Source organism: Gouania willdenowi, chromosome 20, assembly GCF_900634775.1.
Source record: "Gouania willdenowi chromosome 20, fGouWil2.1, whole genome shotgun sequence".
Classification (NCBI taxonomy): domain Eukaryota; kingdom Metazoa; phylum Chordata; class Actinopteri; order Blenniiformes; family Gobiesocidae; genus Gouania; species Gouania willdenowi.
The window spans coordinates 14449764-14472231 of NC_041063.1; the positions used below are offsets into that span (position 1 = coordinate 14449764).

At 37.8% G+C, this 22468-nt stretch overlaps 1 protein-coding gene across 3 annotated transcripts in view; it reads left to right on the forward strand.

Annotated features, from left to right (window-relative positions):
• Positions 1–900: 900 nt before the first annotated feature.
• The window catches only part of esyt2b (extended synaptotagmin-like protein 2b), a 65280-nt gene continuing 43712 nt past the window's right edge, over positions 901–22468 (forward strand). For 2 of the 3 annotated variants that reach the window (XM_028434184.1, XM_028434186.1), the window contains exons 1-4: positions 902–1532; positions 20356–20397; positions 21904–22038; positions 22343–22419. In XM_028434184.1, the coding sequence (XP_028289985.1) occupies positions 1155–1532; positions 20356–20397; positions 21904–22038; positions 22343–22419 (632 nt within the window). In that variant the 5' untranslated portion in view covers positions 902–1154. Of the gene's footprint in view, positions 1533–20355; positions 20398–21903; positions 22039–22342; positions 22420–22468 lie in introns of all 3 variants that reach the window. The other variant, XM_028434185.1, reaches the window with a different exon arrangement.

Genomic DNA, 22468 nt, shown 5'->3' on the forward strand with positions numbered 1-22468 from the left:
TATCCATTATCAGTCGTTCCCACGGCAGCAGGGATTGCCGATCACGTAGAGTAGAAAGCCACGTTTTCACGTTTATTATGGTGGTTATTATTTTTCACATGACGCTTACATTTAGACGTAGCATTTTTTTTAAAACTTTGATTTTTAAAATGCTAATTATAAATTGTTTGCATAAACAAAAAGGAGGTTGTGAAAGTTGCTTCAGGAATGATCATTAACCATTTAATAAATAATAATAATAATAATAATAATAATAATAATAATAATAATAATAATAATAATAATAATACATTTTATTCATGAGCACTTAAAAAATTCTTAAGATACTTTACAGTTGTTAAAACAGAAACAACTGTAAAGTGTCTGAGTTTTTTTAAAATAATTTATTATTTTTAATTGTTATTGCAATTCAATAAAATCTAAACTTATAGAAGATGTATCCATAAACGTGTATTGATTACAAACAAACAAACAACTCCACAAGTATATGATAAATATACCGTATTCGAGCATGTTAAACAATCTCACGCATAATATATAATATATTTGATTCTTGATATCTGTATTATTATATTATTATTATTATTATTATTATTATTATTATTATTATTATTATTATTATTATTATTATTATTAATAATAAAATAGTGATGAGAAGTAAAATGTAATCATGTACTTTGCCCATATTCAGTTGTTGTAGAAAGAAAGAAAGAAAGAAAGAAAGAAAGAAAGAAAGAAAGAAAGAAAGAAAGAAAGACAGACAGACAGACAGACAGACAGACAGACAGACAGACAGACAGACAGACAGACAGACAGACAGACAGACAGACAGAAATAGAATGGACACCAGGTGTCGCTGGTTATCTCTTTATTCTAAGCGCCAGTGGGAGCGCGCACTACTGGATCCCAGTGCGTCTTTTGGAAAAGCCCATTCTTCATGTAGGGAGTGTGAGCAGTAGCATGAACTGGACCAGCTCACATGCTCACACATTTATTACAACATGATGCTTCCAAATGATCGCGTTCGTCGTGGAAACAACTGAAGAGATCCATGCCTGGGATTTTTCCGCGGGCTGTGAGCTGGTGGTGTGCAGGTGAACCAACGTGAGGAGGAACAATATGCAGGAAACTGGGACTGTTTGAGGAGATTCAACATGTCAATAGACAACATGACAGCTGTGCGGGGAGCTGAGCCTCCTAAGGAGAACGGACAGGGTCACACCGAGGTGCCCAACTTTCCTCAGCCCTCCGCCCCGGGGAGCGAACCCGAGGACTGCCCGGTGTCCTCCACCGGGGAGCTCACTGTGACCTGGATGAACCTGGTGAAAACATTCGTGCTGATTTTTCCTGTGTATGTGCTGGGTTATTTAGAGTTCAGTTTCAGCTGGCTGCTGATAGGACTGGTGGTGTTGTTCTGGTGGAGGAGGATCAGTCGGGGGAAGCAGAGCCGCCTCAGCCGTGCGCTCATGTTCCTGGAGCTGGATGAGCGCAGTGCCAAACTGTGTCTGACCACCTCAGATTTACCACCATGGGTAAGACTCCGACTCTCCTATCAACACTCTGTCTTTATTCATTTCTTTTATTATTTTTTCTTCTTCTCTGCGTGGCCTTTGTTGTGAAGAGCATTTCTGAGTTTCCAGGAAAATGTGATCAGCTGAGCATAGCTGTAAAGCTGTGATGGAGCAGCTGTCCTCTCACTGTGACATCATCACATTGAGCCTCAGTCTAAATACAGCAGAGCACAATGTACACTGTAAACCAGACACCACGCTGAAGGAAACATGTTATTTTGGGATCTTCATTGGCTATCTGCCATGTAGTAATTCCTGCTATTTCTGGTAATATCAGCAGACAGCACAGGGTCCTTGACTTTTCCTTGTCAGGGTTAACACTTATGTTTATCGTTAAAGGTTGGATGTTTTCCTTGGGAAGTCCTCTAAGAGAACCAGCACTCATGGAATTTGTACATGTAATGAAGAATTATAACCAAGTATTGATATTAGGGGTGGGCAAACCAACTTTTCCACTGCCGATACAATACCAATATTGCAGCGTTTGAGAATTGTACGATGACGATATCAATCCGATATAATATCTATTGAAACCAGGGGTGGACTGGGACAAAAATTCAGTCCTAGCATTTTGTGTCCAGACCAGACCACTACATTATCAGCGACACCACGTAGAAGCCGTTATTCATTCAGGGATGCTCAACATGTGGCTCTTTTTTATGTTTTAGTTAATATTCCCCCAAGAAAACCTTAAAACGGGGATACTTTTAAACCCCTTTTTACCTACCTCCCATTTTGCAAGTTGCTTTGTAAAATTTTTTGCCTCTTTTCAAAAAGTTCAGACACTTTTTTCAGACTTTAACGACCTTTTGCCAATAAATATTCATTTTTTTTCCAGTTTTACAATTTCTTTTTGACACTTTTATCACATTTTTGTCCTTTCTTTAATTTTTTTTGGCCACTTTTCATCCAAATAAGCTAACTTATGTCCAATAAAAACTACCTATTTCCTTTTTCCCCTACATTTAGCCTCTTTTTGTTCCACAACTTTGCCCTTTTTAATGATTGTTTGCCACATTTTGACCATTTAAGCTACCCTTTGCCATTACATACCACACATTTGTCCATTTATTGGCCATTCTTGACTGCTTTTGGTCCATTTAATCACTTTTCACTCTTTTCTTGCCACTTTTGGACCATTTTTGGCCACCTGTTACCATGGCTGCTTCTAGTTGCTCATCAAAAAAAAACAAAACAAAAAAAAAAAACATAGTGGACCGGCCCGGCCCACTTTGGGTCGACGGCCCAATGGGACGATGCCTGGTATGCATGACCAGTTCACCCCTGATGGAAGCCCGTTTCCAGCACGAATCATTAACATTCTTTGATGATTAAAAGTTTTATTGTATTTTTAATATTGCAAGCGGAAGATACAAACGCACAAACAAACGTGTATTGAAAGATCATAAAGAAAAAAACAAAACAAAAAACCTAGAGGTCGACCGATATATTGGGCTGATATACAATATGCCATTCATGATCCGTGCTGACGAGCCATCGACTACGCCGTTGCTGTAGTGCTCCGCTTTGATCTCCATCTCACTGTCACTGGTTTCCTGGGTGCTGTTGGCACTGCGTGGTTGACTCTTGGTGGAGTCTGAAGAGTTGGACTCGGAGTAGTTGATGGAGGAAGGGGAAGAAGAGGTGGAGGAGGAGGCAGAGGAGGATGCACTGGGATACTTGATGCTGCTGCGGTTCTTTGACTTCAGAGGGGTCACCCCGTTACTGCAGGTGGGGCTTTCCGTCCCTCCGGTGTGCAGGTGAGGGTTGCTGGCTCCGTGACGGGGGCTGAGGTTGGGCGAGCCGAGGTAACTGTCCTGTCCAGTATCCGCCCTTCTTGGATTCCTTAGAGGGAGTACTGGAGAGTGCTCCTTCTGGGGATTCCCTCGTTCTGCTGGGGGACTTCAACGCTCACGTTGGCAGCGACAGTGAGACCAGAAGGGGCGTGATTGGGAGGAGGCCCCCCTAATTGGAACCCGAGCGGTGTTTTGTTGTTGGACTTCTGTGCTCGTCACAGATTGTCCATAACAAACACCATGTTCAAACATAAGGGTGTCCATATGTGCGCTTGGCACCAGGACACCCTAGGCCGCAGTTCGATGATCGACTTCGTAGTCGTGTCATCGGACTTGCGGCCGCATGTCTTGGACACTCGGGTAAAGAGAGGGGCGGAGCTATCAACTGATCATCACCTGGTGGTGAGTTGGCTCCGATGGCGGGGGAGGATGCCGGTTAGACCTGGCAGACCCAAACGTATAGTGAGGGTCTGCTGGGAACGCCTGGCAGAGTCTCCCGTCAGAAGGAGCTTCAACTCCCACCTCCGGGAAAACTTCAACCATGTCTCGGAGGAGGTGGGGGACATTGAGTCCGAGTGGGCCATGTTCCGTGCCTCTGTTGCTGAGGCGGCTGATCGGTGCTGTGGCCGCAAGGTAGTCGGTGCCTGTCATGGCGGCAATACCCGAACCCGTTGGTGGACACCGGGTGTGAGGGATGCCGTCAAGCTGAAGAAGGAGTCCTACCGGGCCTTTTTGGCCTGTGGGACTCCGGAGGCAGCAGACAGGTACCGACGGGCCAAGCGGAGTGCTGCCACGGCGGTCGCCGAGGCAAAAGCCCGGACATGGGAGGAGTTTGGTGAGGCCATGGAGAACGACTTCCGGACGGCTTCGAAGAGATTCTCGACCACCATCCGGCGTCTCAGTAGGGGGAAGCAGTGCACCGTCAACACTATGTATGGTGCGGATGGTGCGCTGCGGACCTCGACTCGAGACGTTGTGGATCGGTGGGGGAATACTTCGAAGACCTCCTCAATCCCACCGACACGCCTTCCAATCAGGAAGCAGGGCCCAGGGACCCGGGAGTGGGCTCTCCTATCTCTGGGGCTGAGGTTGCCGAGGTGGTTAAAAAGCTCCTCGGTGGCAGGGCTCCGGGGGTGGATGAGATCCGCACGGAGTTCCTCAAGGCCCTGGATGTTGTTGGGCTGTCATGGCTGACACGACTCTACAACATCGAGGGATCACACTCCTCAGCCTCCCCGGTAAGGTCTATTCAGGGGTACTGGAGAGGAGGGTCCGCCGGATAGTTGAACCTTGGATTCAGGAGGAGCAATGTGGTTTTCGTCCTGGCCGTGGAACTGTGGACCAGCTCTACACCCTCAGCAGGGTCCTTGAGGGGTCATGGGAATTTGCCCAACCAGTCCACATGTGTTTTGTGGACCTGGAAAAGGCATTTGACCGTGTCCCTCGGGGATTCCTGTGGGGGGTCCTTCGGGAGTATGGGGTATTGAACCTCCTGATAGGAGCTGTTTATTCCCTATATGACCGGAGTCAGAGTCTGGTCCGCATTGCCGGCAGTAAGTCGAAATCGTTTCCGGTGAGGGTTGGACTCCGCCAGGGCTGCCCTTTGTCACCGATTCTGTTCATAACTTTTATGGACAGAATTTCTAGGCGCATTGTAAAAAGGGAGCTGAGCCAAAAAGCGAAGGTGTTGGATGGATGGAAGGATGGATATACAATATGGACTTTTTTTCAATATATATATATATTTTTTTTTTATTAATTATTGAAAAAAAATATTTAGCACTTTAGAGGAGCCATTAAAGTTCGAGCCTTTATATATATATACATTGATTTATTATTTTCTAATTTTTTAAAATATTTTTTTTTAATTTTTTCAATTTAGCAATTTAGAGTCGCCATTAAAGGGAAAAAAAAGAACATAAAAAACATCCATTCGGATGTATGAATATACAAAAAAAGTAATAATAGCATGTGCATGGGAGAGAAGCCAATAGGCTTACAAATAAAAAGCCGATATAATAGGATAAGGATATAATATAATAGTGTCTGATATAATATGATTTTTGTTTTACTTGGTTGTACGGGTATATTTAAAGTGCAATTAATGTCAATAGTTCTATTGGTGTATTTAATTTAATTTCTAATATATACATTTATATCATATGAGTGTTTCAGTTGTCTTTCATAATCAATGTGCTTTTAAAAAAAAATGTATATCGGTCTCAAATATCGGCTTCCAAAATCGGCTTTAGATATCGGACAACGGCTGAAAAAAAAAAAAAAAATTGGTATCTGCATCGGCCTTTGAAAATCCCATATCTGTCGACCTCTAAAAAAAACCTAGATAAATAAAAACCAGACAGGCAGAATCAACCCATCTATTGACTTAAACTCATTTTTCTGCCATCATATTATTTTCACAGTCTAATCTCACCAACATCTTTTCACACGCTACAATCTCCATCATCTGTTTCCCACATACTCAGTGTGGAGGCTCGAGGCTCCTTCCAACACCCCAGAATGGTGGAATAATTACTACTTTGTTACTTATTTAGTAATGTGGAATGTTTGAAAAGGCTTGATTACCGAATATATATCTCAAACAGAGAAAAATAGTCAGAAACAGCATGAGAAAAATGGAGCCATTAATTATTAATCAATAGGTGACACACACACATTTTAACCTTGAACATTAAAAAAAAAAAAAAAGTGTGAAAATGCAAAAATAACCACTACTTTAACTTAAATATAAGAATATTCTACAGCTGAATGGAATGAATAAAAATAATTTAGAAGACCAGGAAAATAAAATTGTACTTTTAAAGTGAAAAATAACAATTAAGTTTAGTTTTTGTTTAGTTTTGTTGGAACAGTATTTAGTTCTATCAGCTGTTGGATAGAAGTGCTGGAGTAGATACCCAAATGGGTGTGTATCTGAGATTTTATATACTGTACATATATTATGTACACGATGTAATCTAATGTCATTTATCGGACCAATTTCAGATATCAATATCAGATTGGAGATGCTCCTAATTGAAGTAATCTAATCACAACAACTAATCAAAGCTCAATCACGCCTTTGTTTCACCCTGTCCACTGAAACTATGATGAAATCAAATGCAATTGTTTGACAGCAATTTAAAACATAAAGGAAAATTCAATCAGACTTACAGTATTGTTTGTTTGTCTTCATTTTGTGAACGTTGGTTTTATTCTTATAGCAGCTAGAATAGCTTTTTAGTACAAATAATTGCAGTATTCCCATGGTGTTATTGTTATAGTCCAGGTTATTTTTTCCAAAAAATTAGACTTAAAAAAGCTGGAAATATATAGGGCTGGGTGATTTTGCCGAAAATAAAAAATCTCTGACTTTTTAAAGAAAAATTCAAGTTTCGATTCGATTCTATTTTTATTTTATTTTTTATGCACTTAAAAATGTCTGCAGACATCAGATATATTGTCAAAAGTGCAACTTTATTGCCGTGATTGTCCTCAAGAGTTAAAATGCATAAAACGATCCCAAAATAAAAAGTAAATGAGGCTCTGTCATTCAACAATTTCAAGCTTTAACTCAGGTTTAAGCAAAAGTGCAACAGCGACTTCATTAAATTTTCTGATTAAGAAATCAGATAACTACATAATTTATAACATATAATATTACAATTAAAAAAATAAAATAAAATAAATTCTTCCCTTAGCATCGCCGCATAGTGTGAATAAAAATGTAAACATACCTGTGGCACACATATAGCCTACTCAAAGGGTAAACACATGTAATCAAAGAGGGGGCGGCCTCACATCGGAACGCAAAAAAGTTCGAAAAAAATGTGGTGGAAAAAAAACAAAACATTTTTTTTTGAAAATCGAATTTTTATCTACAAATTCAATTAATCGATCGAATCGATTTTTTTGTCCAGCCCTAGCTGGAAAGTATTGACATTATACATGCATTGCTATATACGCATATACAATAACAGTGACTTTGTTTTGCACCCTGTACATTTCTACCTCCCACTGCCTGAGTAAGACTCTCAAAACTTCCACATCCATTTCTTACCTCGATTTAAAAGATTAAAGAGAAACTTACCAACCTAAAGGGACTCATCTGTTCAACTTAATTCAGTTAAAGACTCAGTTTGACCACATGTAATTGAGCAGCGCAGAATAAAAGAGTGCAAATGAGGTTCGAATAACGCGAGCCTTTACTCCCAGCTGTGTTAGTTTATAACTCACAGCCTTTTTTTTTTAATTTTTTTTTTTTTTTTAGTAATATATAGCGCAGCATCATCCTCGTGTTGTGAGAGCAATTTAAAGCTACAATCTGCTGACACACTGCTGAGGATGCATGGAGGCTATTAAATGTAGGTGAGGAATAAGATGTGGTAGCGTAAGAGCCTTTAAAAGAGCCATTACATGATGTGCCTTTAGTTTCAGTCTCTAAGTAGGAAACAGCATGGTAGGCATTTCAAACAACAACTTCCTCCACATCTCATTACATCTACTCCATGATTGATCGGCTGAGAATGTGTCAGTGTGTCAGTGCTGCGCTGTCTGAGAGTGTGACATCTGCTGCAAGTTTCTCCTCCATGTAAAGAATAGACTCTCATGGGAAGCATTTTTCATTTCTAAACATGATTTTTTTTTTTTAAATTGATTTATTTTCTGTCAGTTGGTAAATGTTATCATCCAGAGTTTTGTTCTGGCCAGTCCCAGTTCTTTGCCCCAAAACCTTTTAATTTATGTCTTAATAGGGCTGGGCGATTTTTGCCTGAAATAAAAATTTTCGATAAAAAAAAAAAAAAAAAAAAAAGAAAAAAAATTGTGTCCATTTGATTTTCGATTTTTTTTTTAATGCACTTAGAAATGACTGGAGACATCAGATATATTGTCAAAAGTGAAACTTTATTGCTGTGATTGTCCTCAAGAGTTAAAATGCATGGAACAATCCTAAAATAAAAAGTAAATGAGGCTCTGTCATTCAATAACTTCAAGCTTTAACCCAGGTTTAAGCAAAAGTGCAACAGCGACTTCACATTAGCTTAAATTTTCGGATTAAAAAATCAAACAACGACATATTTTACAACATATAACATTACCGTTAAAAATAATAATAAACTAAAGAATTTAGGGTGCTGGCTCACATCGGAACGCAAAAAAGTCCGAAAAAACTGTGGTGGACAAAAAAATAAAAATAATGATAATTGTCTCAAATTTGCAAAATAAAAATTGTATTTATCTACAAATTTGATTAATCGATTAAATTGATTTTTTTGCCCAGCCCTATGTCCTAATGAACTTTACTTTGTGAACATTGTAGTTTATATGCAGTAGAAAGAATGTCTCACTAATCAGTGAGCCTGTAATTGATGAAATGTCTTGTGATGCTGAAGCGTTAGAAGTTATTTTTGAGGACAAATGGTTAATAAATGCAACACATTTCCTCTAAACTTTAAACCTGGCAAACCCCAAACCAAGAATTGTGCAAAAAAAGTGCAATACAGAAAATCATCTTTACCCTTTTAAAACACTTCCTGACTTCTTTAGAATCCAGTGAAACCATTACATCTGACACTGTACTTTGCAATTGGTGATTTAATGCTCAGATGCAGCAACTTTGCTGTGAAAAACCATTACCTAAAGTAGTGTATCTCAAATGGGGGTATGCAATGGCACTACAGGGGGTACTTGAGAGAGAGAGAGAGAGAGAGAGAGAGAGAGAGAGAGAGAGAGAGAGCAAATATGGGGTTCTATAATGTTTATTTTTAGTTAAAAATGATAATCACACTGAATATCACCAGCAACTCACAAAACGACAATAAAAACACACAAAAAAATAAGAGAAAAATATACTGAATAATAAAAAGAACAAACAACAAAATACACAAAATGGAGAGAGAAAAATATACTGTGTACCATTACCATCAACACACAAAACGACAACAAAGACACACAAAGCAAAGTGACACAGGATCACTACAAAATACACAAAAAAATAACCGAGAAACATACAAAACGACACCAAAAACACACTGTGAGATATAATAATTTAATTACTGTAATACCAACAATACAAAAATGTATTTATGTCTTAATGGATTTTACTTTGTGCACTGGTGCACATTGTAGTTTATATAGTTGGAAGATATCACTTCTAAAATGTCTTACTAATCTGTGAGCAATACTAAACTTGCTTCTAACCCTAATTAAGTCACCAATCGTCCTTCCTTTTTAGAGCTTTTAATTTATGGAACAAATTGCCTAGACCCTGAAAAACATCTCAACTTTACACATATTTAAAAAATCTTTAAAATTTTATTAATTTTTTACCAATCTTAATGTATATATCATGTATTACTTAATTTATTTGTTGGGATTTCATTTTTTTCTCTTCTTATATGTACTAGATTTTTAAAAAAAAAATTTTTATGGACCCCAGGAAGATTAGCAACCAAGCTAATGGGGATCCAATGAACACATAAACTAATCTTCTTTAAACATTAAACCTGGCAAACCCCAAGAATTAAATAGAAAATGATCTTTACCCTTCCAAAACACTTCCTGACTTCTTTAGAATCCAGTGTAACCATTAAATCTGACGCTATACATTGCAACTGGTGGTTTAATGCTCAGACGCAGCGAATCTAATATGAAAAACCATTACCTAAAGATTCTACACACTGTTTTGGAGTGCTTTAAAGGTCTTGCTTACTGACTCTGCAGACAGAGTTGTAGTTGTTGGTTTTATGTGTAGTGGGCATAGCCATCCACAGCCCATTGATTTTGCTTAGACAACAGCATAACTTTAACAGAAAAACATCCTCAGCAGGGTAATACTAATCCCTCTTACTGTCGCCTTCACAATGATAGGCAGCGGATATCATGCTTATTCCTTCCGTGAGCTCGCCTGAGGACACTCTTGGTACCGTTTGACAGGTGCAAACACAGGATGTCAAGTTTGTCTTTAAACTGCCTGTCGCTAATTACATACAAAATGCCTGTGGCAGGAATTTGGTCTTTTACTGGAAAACTTGGGTTAATACATCGAAATTGTATTTTTAAACAAGCTTTACACTCAATAGACGAGCCCTGTGATTCTACCTAATCCAGTACATTTCCACAGACAACTTAAAAGAAAAGTGTACTATCGATGATATAAATCACGATATTTTTAATTCAATTAAAGTCAGACCAGGAAAACTATTCTGGGTTAAATATTTGATGCAAAATGCCATACAGGCACATTTATTAACAAACAACTGCCCAATATGTGCCACTTTTGGCTTTTTTCCCCACTAAGGGACAGCATGTGTGAGTGAGTTCTGTAGTGTTTCTTGTTGAGGGGAAATCCATCTAACTGTGCTTTTCATGCTTTTCTGAGAAGTTAGTGAAAGCAGCGACTCCTAAAATGAGTATTTTAATACAAAATTAGCAAAATAAATAAAAATACATGTTGACATAGGTTATAAAAAACTTTATAGATCTTATTTCTTGAATCTCCAAATATTGCCCAGCCCTTGTTCTAATACATTATCCTGGTTTAGAGGTTCTTAGTCCTTAAATATAGTCTTCAGAGGCTTGCCAAATACACAAAATAGACAAGAACTATAGTAAGAGTTTTTCAGGTGGACGCGTCACCATTATTGTGCATTCATGTTTGTTTTGCCCAATGGTGTAGAAACAGACTCATGAGTTTGCTTTAAAACAGGCTAGGATGGTTTTTCCACTCAATGGGCCTCCAGCATGACTTTTTTCTGTGAGTGCAATGTTTGGGAAAATGCATTTAAAGCAACGATGAAAAATATCTACTTTCCTTATGCACTCTTCTTAAATCTCGGCACGTTTCTCTTGGGAAGATCATATTTCCAGAGAGCCGGTTGGTCAGGCTCAAACAGTCGAGAGTGTTACACTCCCAGCGCATATGTACTAATGCAAGACCTGCTCCAGAGCAGGCTAGGCATAGAGCGTCACTTACTATGGCAACTTGCTGCAGTAATAAGGTAATCAAGGCAAGGCAAATGTATTTGTGTAGCGCATTTCATACACAAGGCAACTCAGTCACCGTCAGAACACATGTGGAAGGGTTAACCTTCGTTGAACTTACCTCACTAAGCTTGAATTCCGTGTCTCAGTTCAGGCCCTAGGGTAAGAGACACCTGATAAAACCAGCCTGTTTGGTTTAATCTATCTCAGTTCTTGGCCAAAGCCTTTAACTGAGATAGATTATGGCAGCTCAGATGGATCCAAAGCTTTTTTCTATGATACAGAACCTCATCAATATTTTATTTACAGAACGTATTTGCTGTCAAGCTCCGATCCCTTCTTAGAGAATTCAGTTTGAAGTCAACGAGAAGCAGCGCTTGGTGATTTCAAACCAAAGATGCAGATCAATGACACTTTAGAAAGTCAAAGCCACATAACTTTTCAGGATTCACTGCAAAAACAAGAGCTAGTGATGAATAATTCAAAGGGTTTGTTCAAAATGTCATCCTGAGTTTTGCCAACCAGCGCTAAGAAAGAAGTAATTACGTTATTTCCAGAGAATAGATAACCTCACTAACTCATTCTTGTTACCTCATAGTTACACCACGAGTCTGCATCTGGAGCGTCTTTAAACTACTCACTGCATTCCGCACAGTCTGACATAAGCGCAGAGTCAGCAATTTTTAGGCTCTATGAAATGTAGCTTTGATGTCATACATCATACAAAGCTCCAGTTTGATTACTTTGTCTATCTTTTGAGATTAGGGAATACAGTGTTCAAAGAAAGCAAATAAAAAGGAGGTTATTTATCAAGAGTGTTTGACCCAGTATTTCCTTTACTTCATGTAGGAATCAGCAACTGATCGATCAGAATCAGAAATACTTTATTCATCCCTACGGGAAATTACTCGGCTCGAGAAATATTACAAATAAAAAGAATAAACACTCCACAGAGAAAGAAAGAAAAATGTACATAATTAAGTAAAAGACTGTTAATTAAATAAGGATTTAATACAAGTGCACATTACAGTAGGAACAAATAAAATAACATAGAATTACAGTATACTGTATATACAAATGTACAAATATAATACAGATATATACAAGAAACAAAGCTGCCAGGTTACAGTGATGGATTGACGTCAGCTTGAGCAAAACTGAACAGCGGGATCTAAAAAATCAATTTCTTCAGAAAGTGCACATTTTGTACATGCAAAAGCTCCAAATATTGATTTTCACTCTAAGGTGCATGTCATATTCCAAAATACAGAGCATGAATAGAATAGCTTTTAATCTTAAATCACTTTTTCATCTGGAAAACACAAAATTAAAAATGTAAGTAAACTTATCCAATAATCTTCAGTATCTTGATTCTGGAATGTGTTTTAGAATCAGAGTTGGGGTCAATTATTATTGTAATCGCGTATAATTAATAATTAATTACAATTATGGCATATTTGTAATTGTATTTAAAAAAAATCTGTTGCTGTCATAATTGTAATTAAATTGCAATCGAGTTTAGATAATTACTTTGTAATTGGAATTGGCATGAAAACTATACAAATTGTCAATTATAATTTAATGCAAAACTGGGGTACGGTGTTCTAGTTCTATGGACAGTTCTACACATATGTAGTTAACAATTATTAAAATGTGTTTCATATCAAGCTTTCCCACATTTTACCAATTTAAAAAATAAATCAAGGAGTACACTGACACAAAAAAGGCTCAGACGCCCACACCAAAAATATTTAAACCTATATTTTCATTGATTAGGAAGCTTAACAAGGTAACCAATAGATAGGAAATAAATTACAAGATAGATATCTGTTTTTAGTGTATTTTACAGAAATACAGAGGAAGGTTAACTTTTATTAGATTATTTAATTCAGGCTCAGTAATTGTGATTATTGAAATTGAACTTTATTAATTGAGAACGTAATTGTAATTGACTTTCTGAGGATAAAAAAATCACTGGAATTTAATTTTGATTGGAAAAAATGCTGGTCGCTGTAATCGCAATTGAACATGGGTAATTGAAAACGTAATTGTAACTGAAAAATGTAATTGACCCCAGCCCTGTTTAGAATCCTTCCTTTTTTCCATTCTCTCTTGATATTTTCGATCATATTAGTATTATTTTTAATGCAACCATGATGCCGTTTTGCACTGTTTTCGTAACAACACTGCCTCAAACCCCAGACCTTCAAGATGTTGCTTATTGCTCTCCTGTGGTGCAGCCACACGCTTAAAGCAGAACTAAGTAACTTGTGCTTCCCCCTAAAGGTCCCTTTGGTTATGTCACTGTCGTAAAAACTCCGCACCCCCCGCCGCCTGCCCCACCCCACAGCTACATGCGCACCTTAGCTCTCCAAAGACGGTAGCAACTGATCACTGAAAAATCCTAATACAACAGTGACACTAAGGGTGCTTTCACACATATAGTCCCATGTGACCATTTGAACAGTATGAGGAAGAGAGACAAGTAAAATAAACGAATGATGTGGGAGTGATACGGAAGGGAGTGTGGAAATGTGTTTGTTTGTGTGCTGACAAAGCAGCTCTGAAAATGGATGGATGGATGGATGGATATTTGTGTGTGTGCTGCCTGATGGAGCGCTGGGTTGCGAGTGTGTGTGCGTGCCTGTTGCGCAACCACACAGTGTGTGTGATTGCTGTGTGCTGCTGCTGAGCTGTCACTGCATGGAGTTGCTCCATTCCTCGGACAAAGGTCTTCTCCAGGGGTATCCCGTTCCGATATTGATATCCGATATCGGTGCGATATCAGCCAGAAAACGGATATTGGATTTTATTGGACTGCATCTTAAATCTTTGATATAAGCGCTCCGATAAGTTTTTGTTGTTTTTGTCCCCGCCCTCAGTTGTTCCCACCATACACTGACACTAAAAAATAACTGACGTGAACTTGAATTGTGTACTATTGTTCTCTGTTTCATCACTTGATCAAGCCTTTTCTAACATTCCACTAGGGATGGGCGATATTGACAAAAAAAAAAAAATCCCAATAATTTCTGGTATTTATCACAATAACGATAAAAATCACGATAAATTAAAACTATAATTAAAAAAAAGAAATAAAAAAATTCACAACTTAGTGTAAACAGGTTCCTTACAAACACAAATCAATCTTAATGCATCAACACTAGACACATTTAAAAAGAGTTCATGAGCTGATATTTCATGGAATATATTTGTGCATGTGGATTACTATTAGTGTTATTGTATGTAATTTATTTATTTCCTCACTTGAAATAAAATTATTTTCACAAAAAAAAGCACGTGAAAAGCACAAATAACTCCATTAGTGTTTTTACTGCAGCTGAATCTTGTTTCATTTTTCTGATAACGAGTTACATAAAGTTATGGTTAATAAATAACTCTCTGATTTCCTATAATTAAACCGGATCAAGCTGATGATTTAATCATTCAGTATATTTAGGTGTAATAATCTCAATAGTTACATTAGTCTAATGGGACCAGCTTTGTCTGTGAACACGTGAAATATAAATAAAAAATATTGCGTTTCACAAATTGGGACGAACTGTTGAATTGTTTAGTTTTTATTCTTCCATACAAGTGTTAAATCTGACCGTAAACAAATCAATGGCTCTCTGTGGCTTTATGACAGTAAGACGTGTTCTTTTTATTTGGCCTATTCCTTATATGGAGTGGTTAGCATTAGTTCTTAGCCCGGCCTGTCGTGGCCCTCATTAATTTCCGATATATGAATTTATCGTTTATATCGTGGGATGACAAATCCGTTGAGAATGTTTTTGACGATAAATCATAAACGATAAAATATCGCACATTCCTACATTCCACACTACAAAATAAGTCATAAAAGTGTGTATGATTTGTACAGATATCATATCGGGTCGATATTGGTATCGGCCAATACTCAAGGTTGCAATATTTTTTTTGCTGGCTCCGCCATGATATACTGTATGTTTGAGAAAAGTAAATTTGCAGACAACCGTGTGCACATAATCTAGCATTAGTTTGTATTGTGCTGCTGTAAAGCAGTACGTCCTGCCACCGAGTCGGAGGCAGGAAAGTTGCAAGTGCTGTTTTCTGGCCAGAGACAGGAGGGGGGATGAAAGACCCCCCAATCACCTCATAAACACTTGATTTACCCTCACAGGGACTACGCGAAGGATTTATTAAAGTGAATAAGTTTCTAAGTTGTTCTTTAAAGCTGTCAGACAGAAAATAGCATTAGCAAAGGTGATTAGCTTCATGAAATTGCACGACATGACAACAAACTGAAATAGGTTCATGTTGGAGGACATAGCGCTCTTTACAACTGGCTTCAATATGGGCTTCAGTAATAAAGATGGAATTCATTTGACCTTAACAGCTTTAAATGCACTTCTTGAAACGGGGTGATGAGTGTGACTGTCGTGCTAAAATAGCAGCTTTAAGCTTTGAGGATGCCTTTGTCAGCCTACCATTTTATCCACTGTCACTGTCCTTGTGACTACAAATTAAACTGTTTGACATGATGCTGAAAACAGGGTGATGTTTTTTTAATTCTCCAACATACGTTTTAGCTCTAGACACAACAATTGGAGACTGGTAACATTGGCATATATATATAAAAAAAAAAACTACATTCATCAAAATGGAATTTTAAGTGCACAATAATAATGAAATATTGTTACATTTTTGTATTATTTATGATTTTTTTTTTCTGCAAGGCATAAATATTGATTTTACAGCAACTGAGCCAGCTTCTCTACATGTGAATAAGACAAGGCTAGGCAAATGTTTTTGTGTAGCACTTATACATGTGTTCACACAGGTGGATGGTTGCCACCTCTGAGCCTGGTTCTGCTGGAGTTCTTCTCCCCACTGAAGCTGACTGTTGTTCATGTGGAATTATTGTCGTTTTTTTCACAAGAATTTTATATTTTGATAAGCGCTACGAGATGAATATTTTTGGAACTGGCGCTTGTTACGGTTGGTGTCTCCTGGCCTCTCAGTCTGCCCTTCCTCCCTCTCACATAACACACCTGATTCACTTCAGTAATCAGGTGGAGAGGGAGGAGGAGCTGTAGAAAAGAGCTGAGAGGACCTGAAGGAAGGAAGGGAGGCACAACGTTCAACCAGCAGCAGACGTGTGAGGAGAGTTCTTCAGCACCCCATTTGACAGTTTTGTAAGTTTGTTATTTTAGTTTGGGATGCTCGCTGGTAGGTTTTGTCCAAGAAACCTTGGGTTTCTACCTGCTCCGCCCACCTGAACCCCGCTTCTCAAGGAACACTTTATAGGGCCCATGTTATGCTAAATCAACTTTTCTGTGCTTTAAACATCATAAAGTGCTATTTGGGCTTCATACACATGCCCAATGTGTTTTTTTTTCATTGATTCCCTCAGTCGTTAGTTCGAGGGTGATTTGCTCCTTTCTCACTGCAGGGCGAGGCTAAACACCTCGCTCCAATTTGATGACGCGTTCCCACCTTGATGACAAATTTGACGCGGCACTGAGCTGGAGAAGCCACGCCTCCAGGAAGCTCTCTGCCGCGATTGACATGTGAACAGACACACCCACGAAGGTGAGCATTTCAGCATCCTTCGCGCAGTGCTAAGTATATATTTTCTGCAGTTTATGTATGTACCGGTGAACGCCCCGCCCCCACGCTCTGTCTCGTGTTTATAAAGCAGCATGAGCTCGGCTACGGAGTGGGTGAGAGGAGGGCGGGCTGTGCTCTGGCCCTATGTCACTGAATATGCATAAGTGGGCCGCAAATCAGCCTGTTTGTGTAGAGTTGCTCAGAAAGTGACTTTTCAGAGGCTAAAACTCTGGAAAACAGATGAGTTTGGGAAAATAAACCTCAAATACTATGTTTTGGGGTTCTTAGAACAAATAGAGATGGGTGAAAAATAGCATGATATGGGACCTTTAATGTACAATGACAATATCTTCTGACACACAAGTAACATCACACACCAACGATGTGGCTCACATCATTACAAATGTGTTGCTTTATGTTTTTTGCAAACAGCAGTTTTCTTTATAACACAGGAGATACAGAGTATTTAGGGAAAGGCTGTGTATGCAGAGCAATCAGAATGGTTGATCGGCAATAAAAACGCCTACTGCCGTCTTTAGTAAAGTTCTCTGGATACAAACAATTTAAATGAATACACATTTAAAGCTCGACATTTAAATTATTTCTCAAGCTAACATCCTAGAGGGGGCCGTAACAGCACTGTATGATTAAAGTTGAACTGAATTGCATACAATTCAATGTGCTTGTAACGTTCTTTATGGTGATGTTTAGGAGTATGGGAAAGGAACAATGGCAAAGCCAGGATAAAAGACAAGGAAACAGATAGAATTAAAAAAATAAGGTGGTTTTTATTCATTACAGCAAAATAAAGACTTCAAGACAAATATTAATCGTTTAACCCAAAAAAAACGAGGCTTACAACAAATCTTCAAGGATTCAGTTAAATCACTAATTCCAATTTCAACCAAACAACTGAAGATCAACCAACGTTCCACAAACTAATAACCTCTTCCTACAGGAGTATCCCAATCAGACCAATGCAATAGTATACAGCAGAAGCCCCTGACGGGACACAAGCCCCTGGTTGGACGGAAGTGTCCTTTAAGTGGCAGCGGAAGCTTTTTTTTAAAAATTTTATTTATCAATGAACATTATATACAAACAAACAGGCACATATTTGTAAACAACTTAACATATATTATTGAAAAGGGGTATAGAATAAAATAGTATCACATATTTTCCAGTAACACCAATAACGTATTAACAATAGCGTATTGGGGTCAGGACATAAGTTAAATTATATTAACATTAATTAAAAGTGTACTGGGTTTCAATGCAGACTCATTTTTTAATGTTTTCGGGGATTTGACAAGCAGAATAACATTTTTCCAAAATAACAAACTACGAGGTTTTTTGATAAATCGGCATTAATGTATTTATGTACGAAAGCTATTTTTCAATGCGACAAACCTCAAATTTAGCCAGGAAGTGAAGGCTGTAGTGGTTAGGGTTGGTAAAAAAGGAAGAAAGTGGAGGTGGTAGAATTTAAAAAAAAAAGAAAACAAAGGTAAGTATTGCAAAGTTGTGGATAGGGTTACTGGTATTCTACCAGCTGCTCCGGGGCTGCGGCTGGATACTACTCGACCAATGAGTGGTCCCAAGCTGAGGTCTCCAGCTGGATCAGTGGACATTCAGCTGCACTTGCTTGATTAAAGGTGCAACATTTAAAATGAAACTACTGAATAGGTTGTATCTCTGTTCATTGAATTCTTTTTTTAATATTTAAAAAGTGATTATTTCTTCTAGCCTTCTTACACCTGGCCTCGCTGAGTCCCCGACTATGGAGTGTGTACCGTACTTCTCTTACGTTAATCACTTATCTCAACTGTCAGTGAGAACAAAGGTGTCAACTCTTTGGAGCTTGGGTGTTACACTGAATTACTTTGATTAAAGTCTGCACTTTGATTTTGATCCTCATTAAGACTTGCAGCATTGCAGTAAAAAAAAAATACAAGTGTCTTGTTTTAATTGCTTTATTATAGTGTAATATTTATTAAATATTCATAAAAAATTGCATTTAAAGTATCAATGTTCCCCATGTAACTGTAACTAAAAACAAACAAATGAGGCATTGATGACATACGACTGTTACACAGTATATTTGAATATAAAAACATACTATTTCAAGGGATTTTATTGCAATATTTCTTTTTTCTAGAGGTGTGAATATATATATTTTTAATTAACGAATTACCGGTATTTGCAAATCTGACCATAATTAATTGTGATGAATTGCATCTTGTGTAGAGATCGTGGAATTTATTTTTAAACACATGAGAAGACGACCTTTGTCATCAATTGTGTCCATGTTTAACCTCTCATAGGCATTTTCACTGAAATGCAAATCATTTTTTTGATAAAGTTCTAATAATCAAAGGCCAATTTTTGTTTCGTTTTTTTTTTAGCTGAAACCACTACACTATTTTTATTTACGCTGCTTAACCAAATCCTGCTTTGACGTGATGGAGTTGACAGTTGTTATTCCACGGTAAAAAATGGTGGCCAGAGTGATCATTTTTTTTGTATTTGTACTTTTGAGCATGTTTCTAAATTAGCAAGTTTGCTTATACTTATGTACATTTTAAAAGAAGTAAAGTAATTTGTTACATTTCTACACCAAACCGTTCCTGAGTAAATTATTATTTTTTTGTTTTAAAATTATCATCGGACAGTGTGAAACTACAAAAAATAATATGACCAGACAACAATCAAATGCATCACATCATAGCCGATAGGAGTGTCCCGATCCGATATTGATATCGGACTGCATCTAAAATCTCAGACATATATTATATATATAATTGTAGAATACTGCAGATATTATGTTGAAGGTTAAAATGTATGTAACCAATTGGTTAATAATAACATTTTCAGTTTTTCTCATAAGTAATAAAAGTATGTATGATTCATGCTGGTATTGGGCAATATGCAAGACTGCAATATCTGTATCGGAAGTGAAAAAGTTGTATCGAGACATATCTGATAGCCGTCCAATCATATTCAACGTAATGCACAGCGTTGAATACTGGTTATTTTCTCAGTTTTAGAGTTCATAAATGTAACTATACTTAGAGCCTAAGAAATGTTTTATTTTGACTTAATTTCTTTCTCCTTATTATTTATTAATTCTTTTGCACAGGGCAGTTTAAACTAAATTCCACTCCTCCATCAGAAAATCTAAGAACTGTACAATATTTAGTAAACATTGCAAGGCCAGTGTTTCACTCCCATCTTTTTGCTGCTTGATGTTGAAAAATGAAATACGTTAGTGCGGCTCCCTGGGTCAACAAACACTACCAAAGCATATACCACACACACACACACCATTATTTATCACCCCATCCATTCAATTTAACAAATGCCTTAGAGATGTGTCAGGCCTATTGAAATTACTGCTGTTTACTTTATTATAGGTCCATTTCCCTGATGTGGAGCGAGCAGAGTGGCTGAACAAGGTAAGGCTGTCTCCTTAAATTGCTTGCATGTCTGACGCTTTCCTCCATGCTTTGTAATGCGTCTGCCAGAGGAAGTTGAATCTGTCCCCTCTGCTTGCTCTCTCTCTCCTCCTCATCCTCCTCCTCCTCCCATCGGGGCTGTTAAAGTTACCACACTGCAGCCTATTCCACTCAACCTGCAGCCAGCCTTCTGCTGCCACACTGCAGCACGGCTCAAGTTAACATGCAGCCCCTGCAGAGCCTCTGGCATGCACTGCACTAACCCTTTAAAATCCCCATGGCAACCACCGGAATGTAAATTACGAGTGACTCTAAAACATTCATGCATTGCTGTCCCCTTTTTGTGTCTATAAGAATGATGAAAGTCTATTAAAAGAGAAATACACCTTGAATATTTTAGGTTAATGTAGCCTCGGTGTGAAGCTGTATGAAATAAATGTGATTGAATTACAATTATTTTTTTCATCTTCAAAGTCAACTACTCAATTGCTAAAGTCCATTACATTTAATCACAATTACTGAGCCTGAAATAAATCACTCTTGTGTTAGCTTTCTGTTAGCATCTCCTAGGACAACTGGTCCTAAATCAGCTGTAAAATACACTAAAAACAATTATCTATCATCTAATTTCTTTCCTATCTATTGGTTTCCTTGTTTTAAGGCTAAACGACTTTGGAAAATAATCTAATTGCGTTTTGTTTGCCTTAATATTGCGATTGCGATTTAATGTGATCATTCTTTCCACGGCCTCTTGTCATGTGTTTTTCAATGAACACAAGCAATAAATCAATCTGTTTCCTAATAAACAATTTCAGATTTATTTAAACTTTAAATAAATATAAAATATACATTTTAAAGCACAGATTACAACAATAAAGCAAACAAATCTGTGGCTTTCCCTCCTGAACATAGCTAACTAACTTCACGTTTCATGAACTTAACAGGACAATACAAGACAGCACAAAAAAAAAAAAAAATTGCAATTGGGATTGGAAAAATCACGTTTTATATCGTGATAATCTCGCAAATGCAATTAATCGTTTAGCCTTACCTTGTTAGGCTACCTAATCAATCAATGAAAATATAGGTTTTAATATTTATTTAAATGGTATAATTTGGGAAAGCTTGATATGAAACATATTTTAATACTAATTGTTAACTACGTATGTGTAGAACTGTAACATGGTTCCCCAGTTTTTCCTTTTTTATCGAATTTTCGTGCCAATTACAATTGCTACGTTAATTATCTGAACTCAGTTACAATTGAATTATGATAATGACTGCAATAGATTTTTAAAATTGCAATTATCGATTACGCCATAATTGTAATTATCAGTTACGCCATAATTGTAATTATCAATTCCGCGATTACACTTCTAATTGACCCCAACCCCTGGAGTAAACACTGCCTACACATGCTTGTCCTTTGCATTATTTCTACAAAACAAATGCATGAGTCATTTTCAATAGTGTTTTTAACTCTACACTGTTTGTTTCTGTGTGCAGACGGTGAAACAGATGTGGCCGTACATCAGCAAGTTTGTAGAAAAACTCTTCCACGACATAATCGAGCCGGCTGTGAAGACGTCCAACGACCACCTCAGCACCTTCTGCTTCAGCAAAATCGACATTGGCGAAAAAGTGAGCGGCTTGTTATGTTACACCGCGGTGACCACGGTCACCTAGTGTTATTTCAGCAGCAAGCGACAAAACGGGCCAGTAGGAGCAGGTGTAGTCGGACAGCTGATGGGGGACTGCATGGTAGCTCATATACGTGTGTGCACGTCTCCGACACATGTTTTTGCTTCATAAATAGTTTCCATGTGGGGGATGGGTGAGGGATTGACCTTGTGCTAACCGGGGGGGGGGTTGGATGAAGGTGTTGGTGTGCTTTGGAGTGCCAGAAATAGTGTTGTGACAAATGATTCCTTGTGTTTTATCTTAGCCAATAAGGATCAACGGGGTGAAGGTTTACGCAGAAAATGTGGACAAGAGACAGATCATTATGGATCTCCAAATCAGGTGGGTTGATCACATTTTATTTATTTATTTTTTAATGATTTTTTTCTTC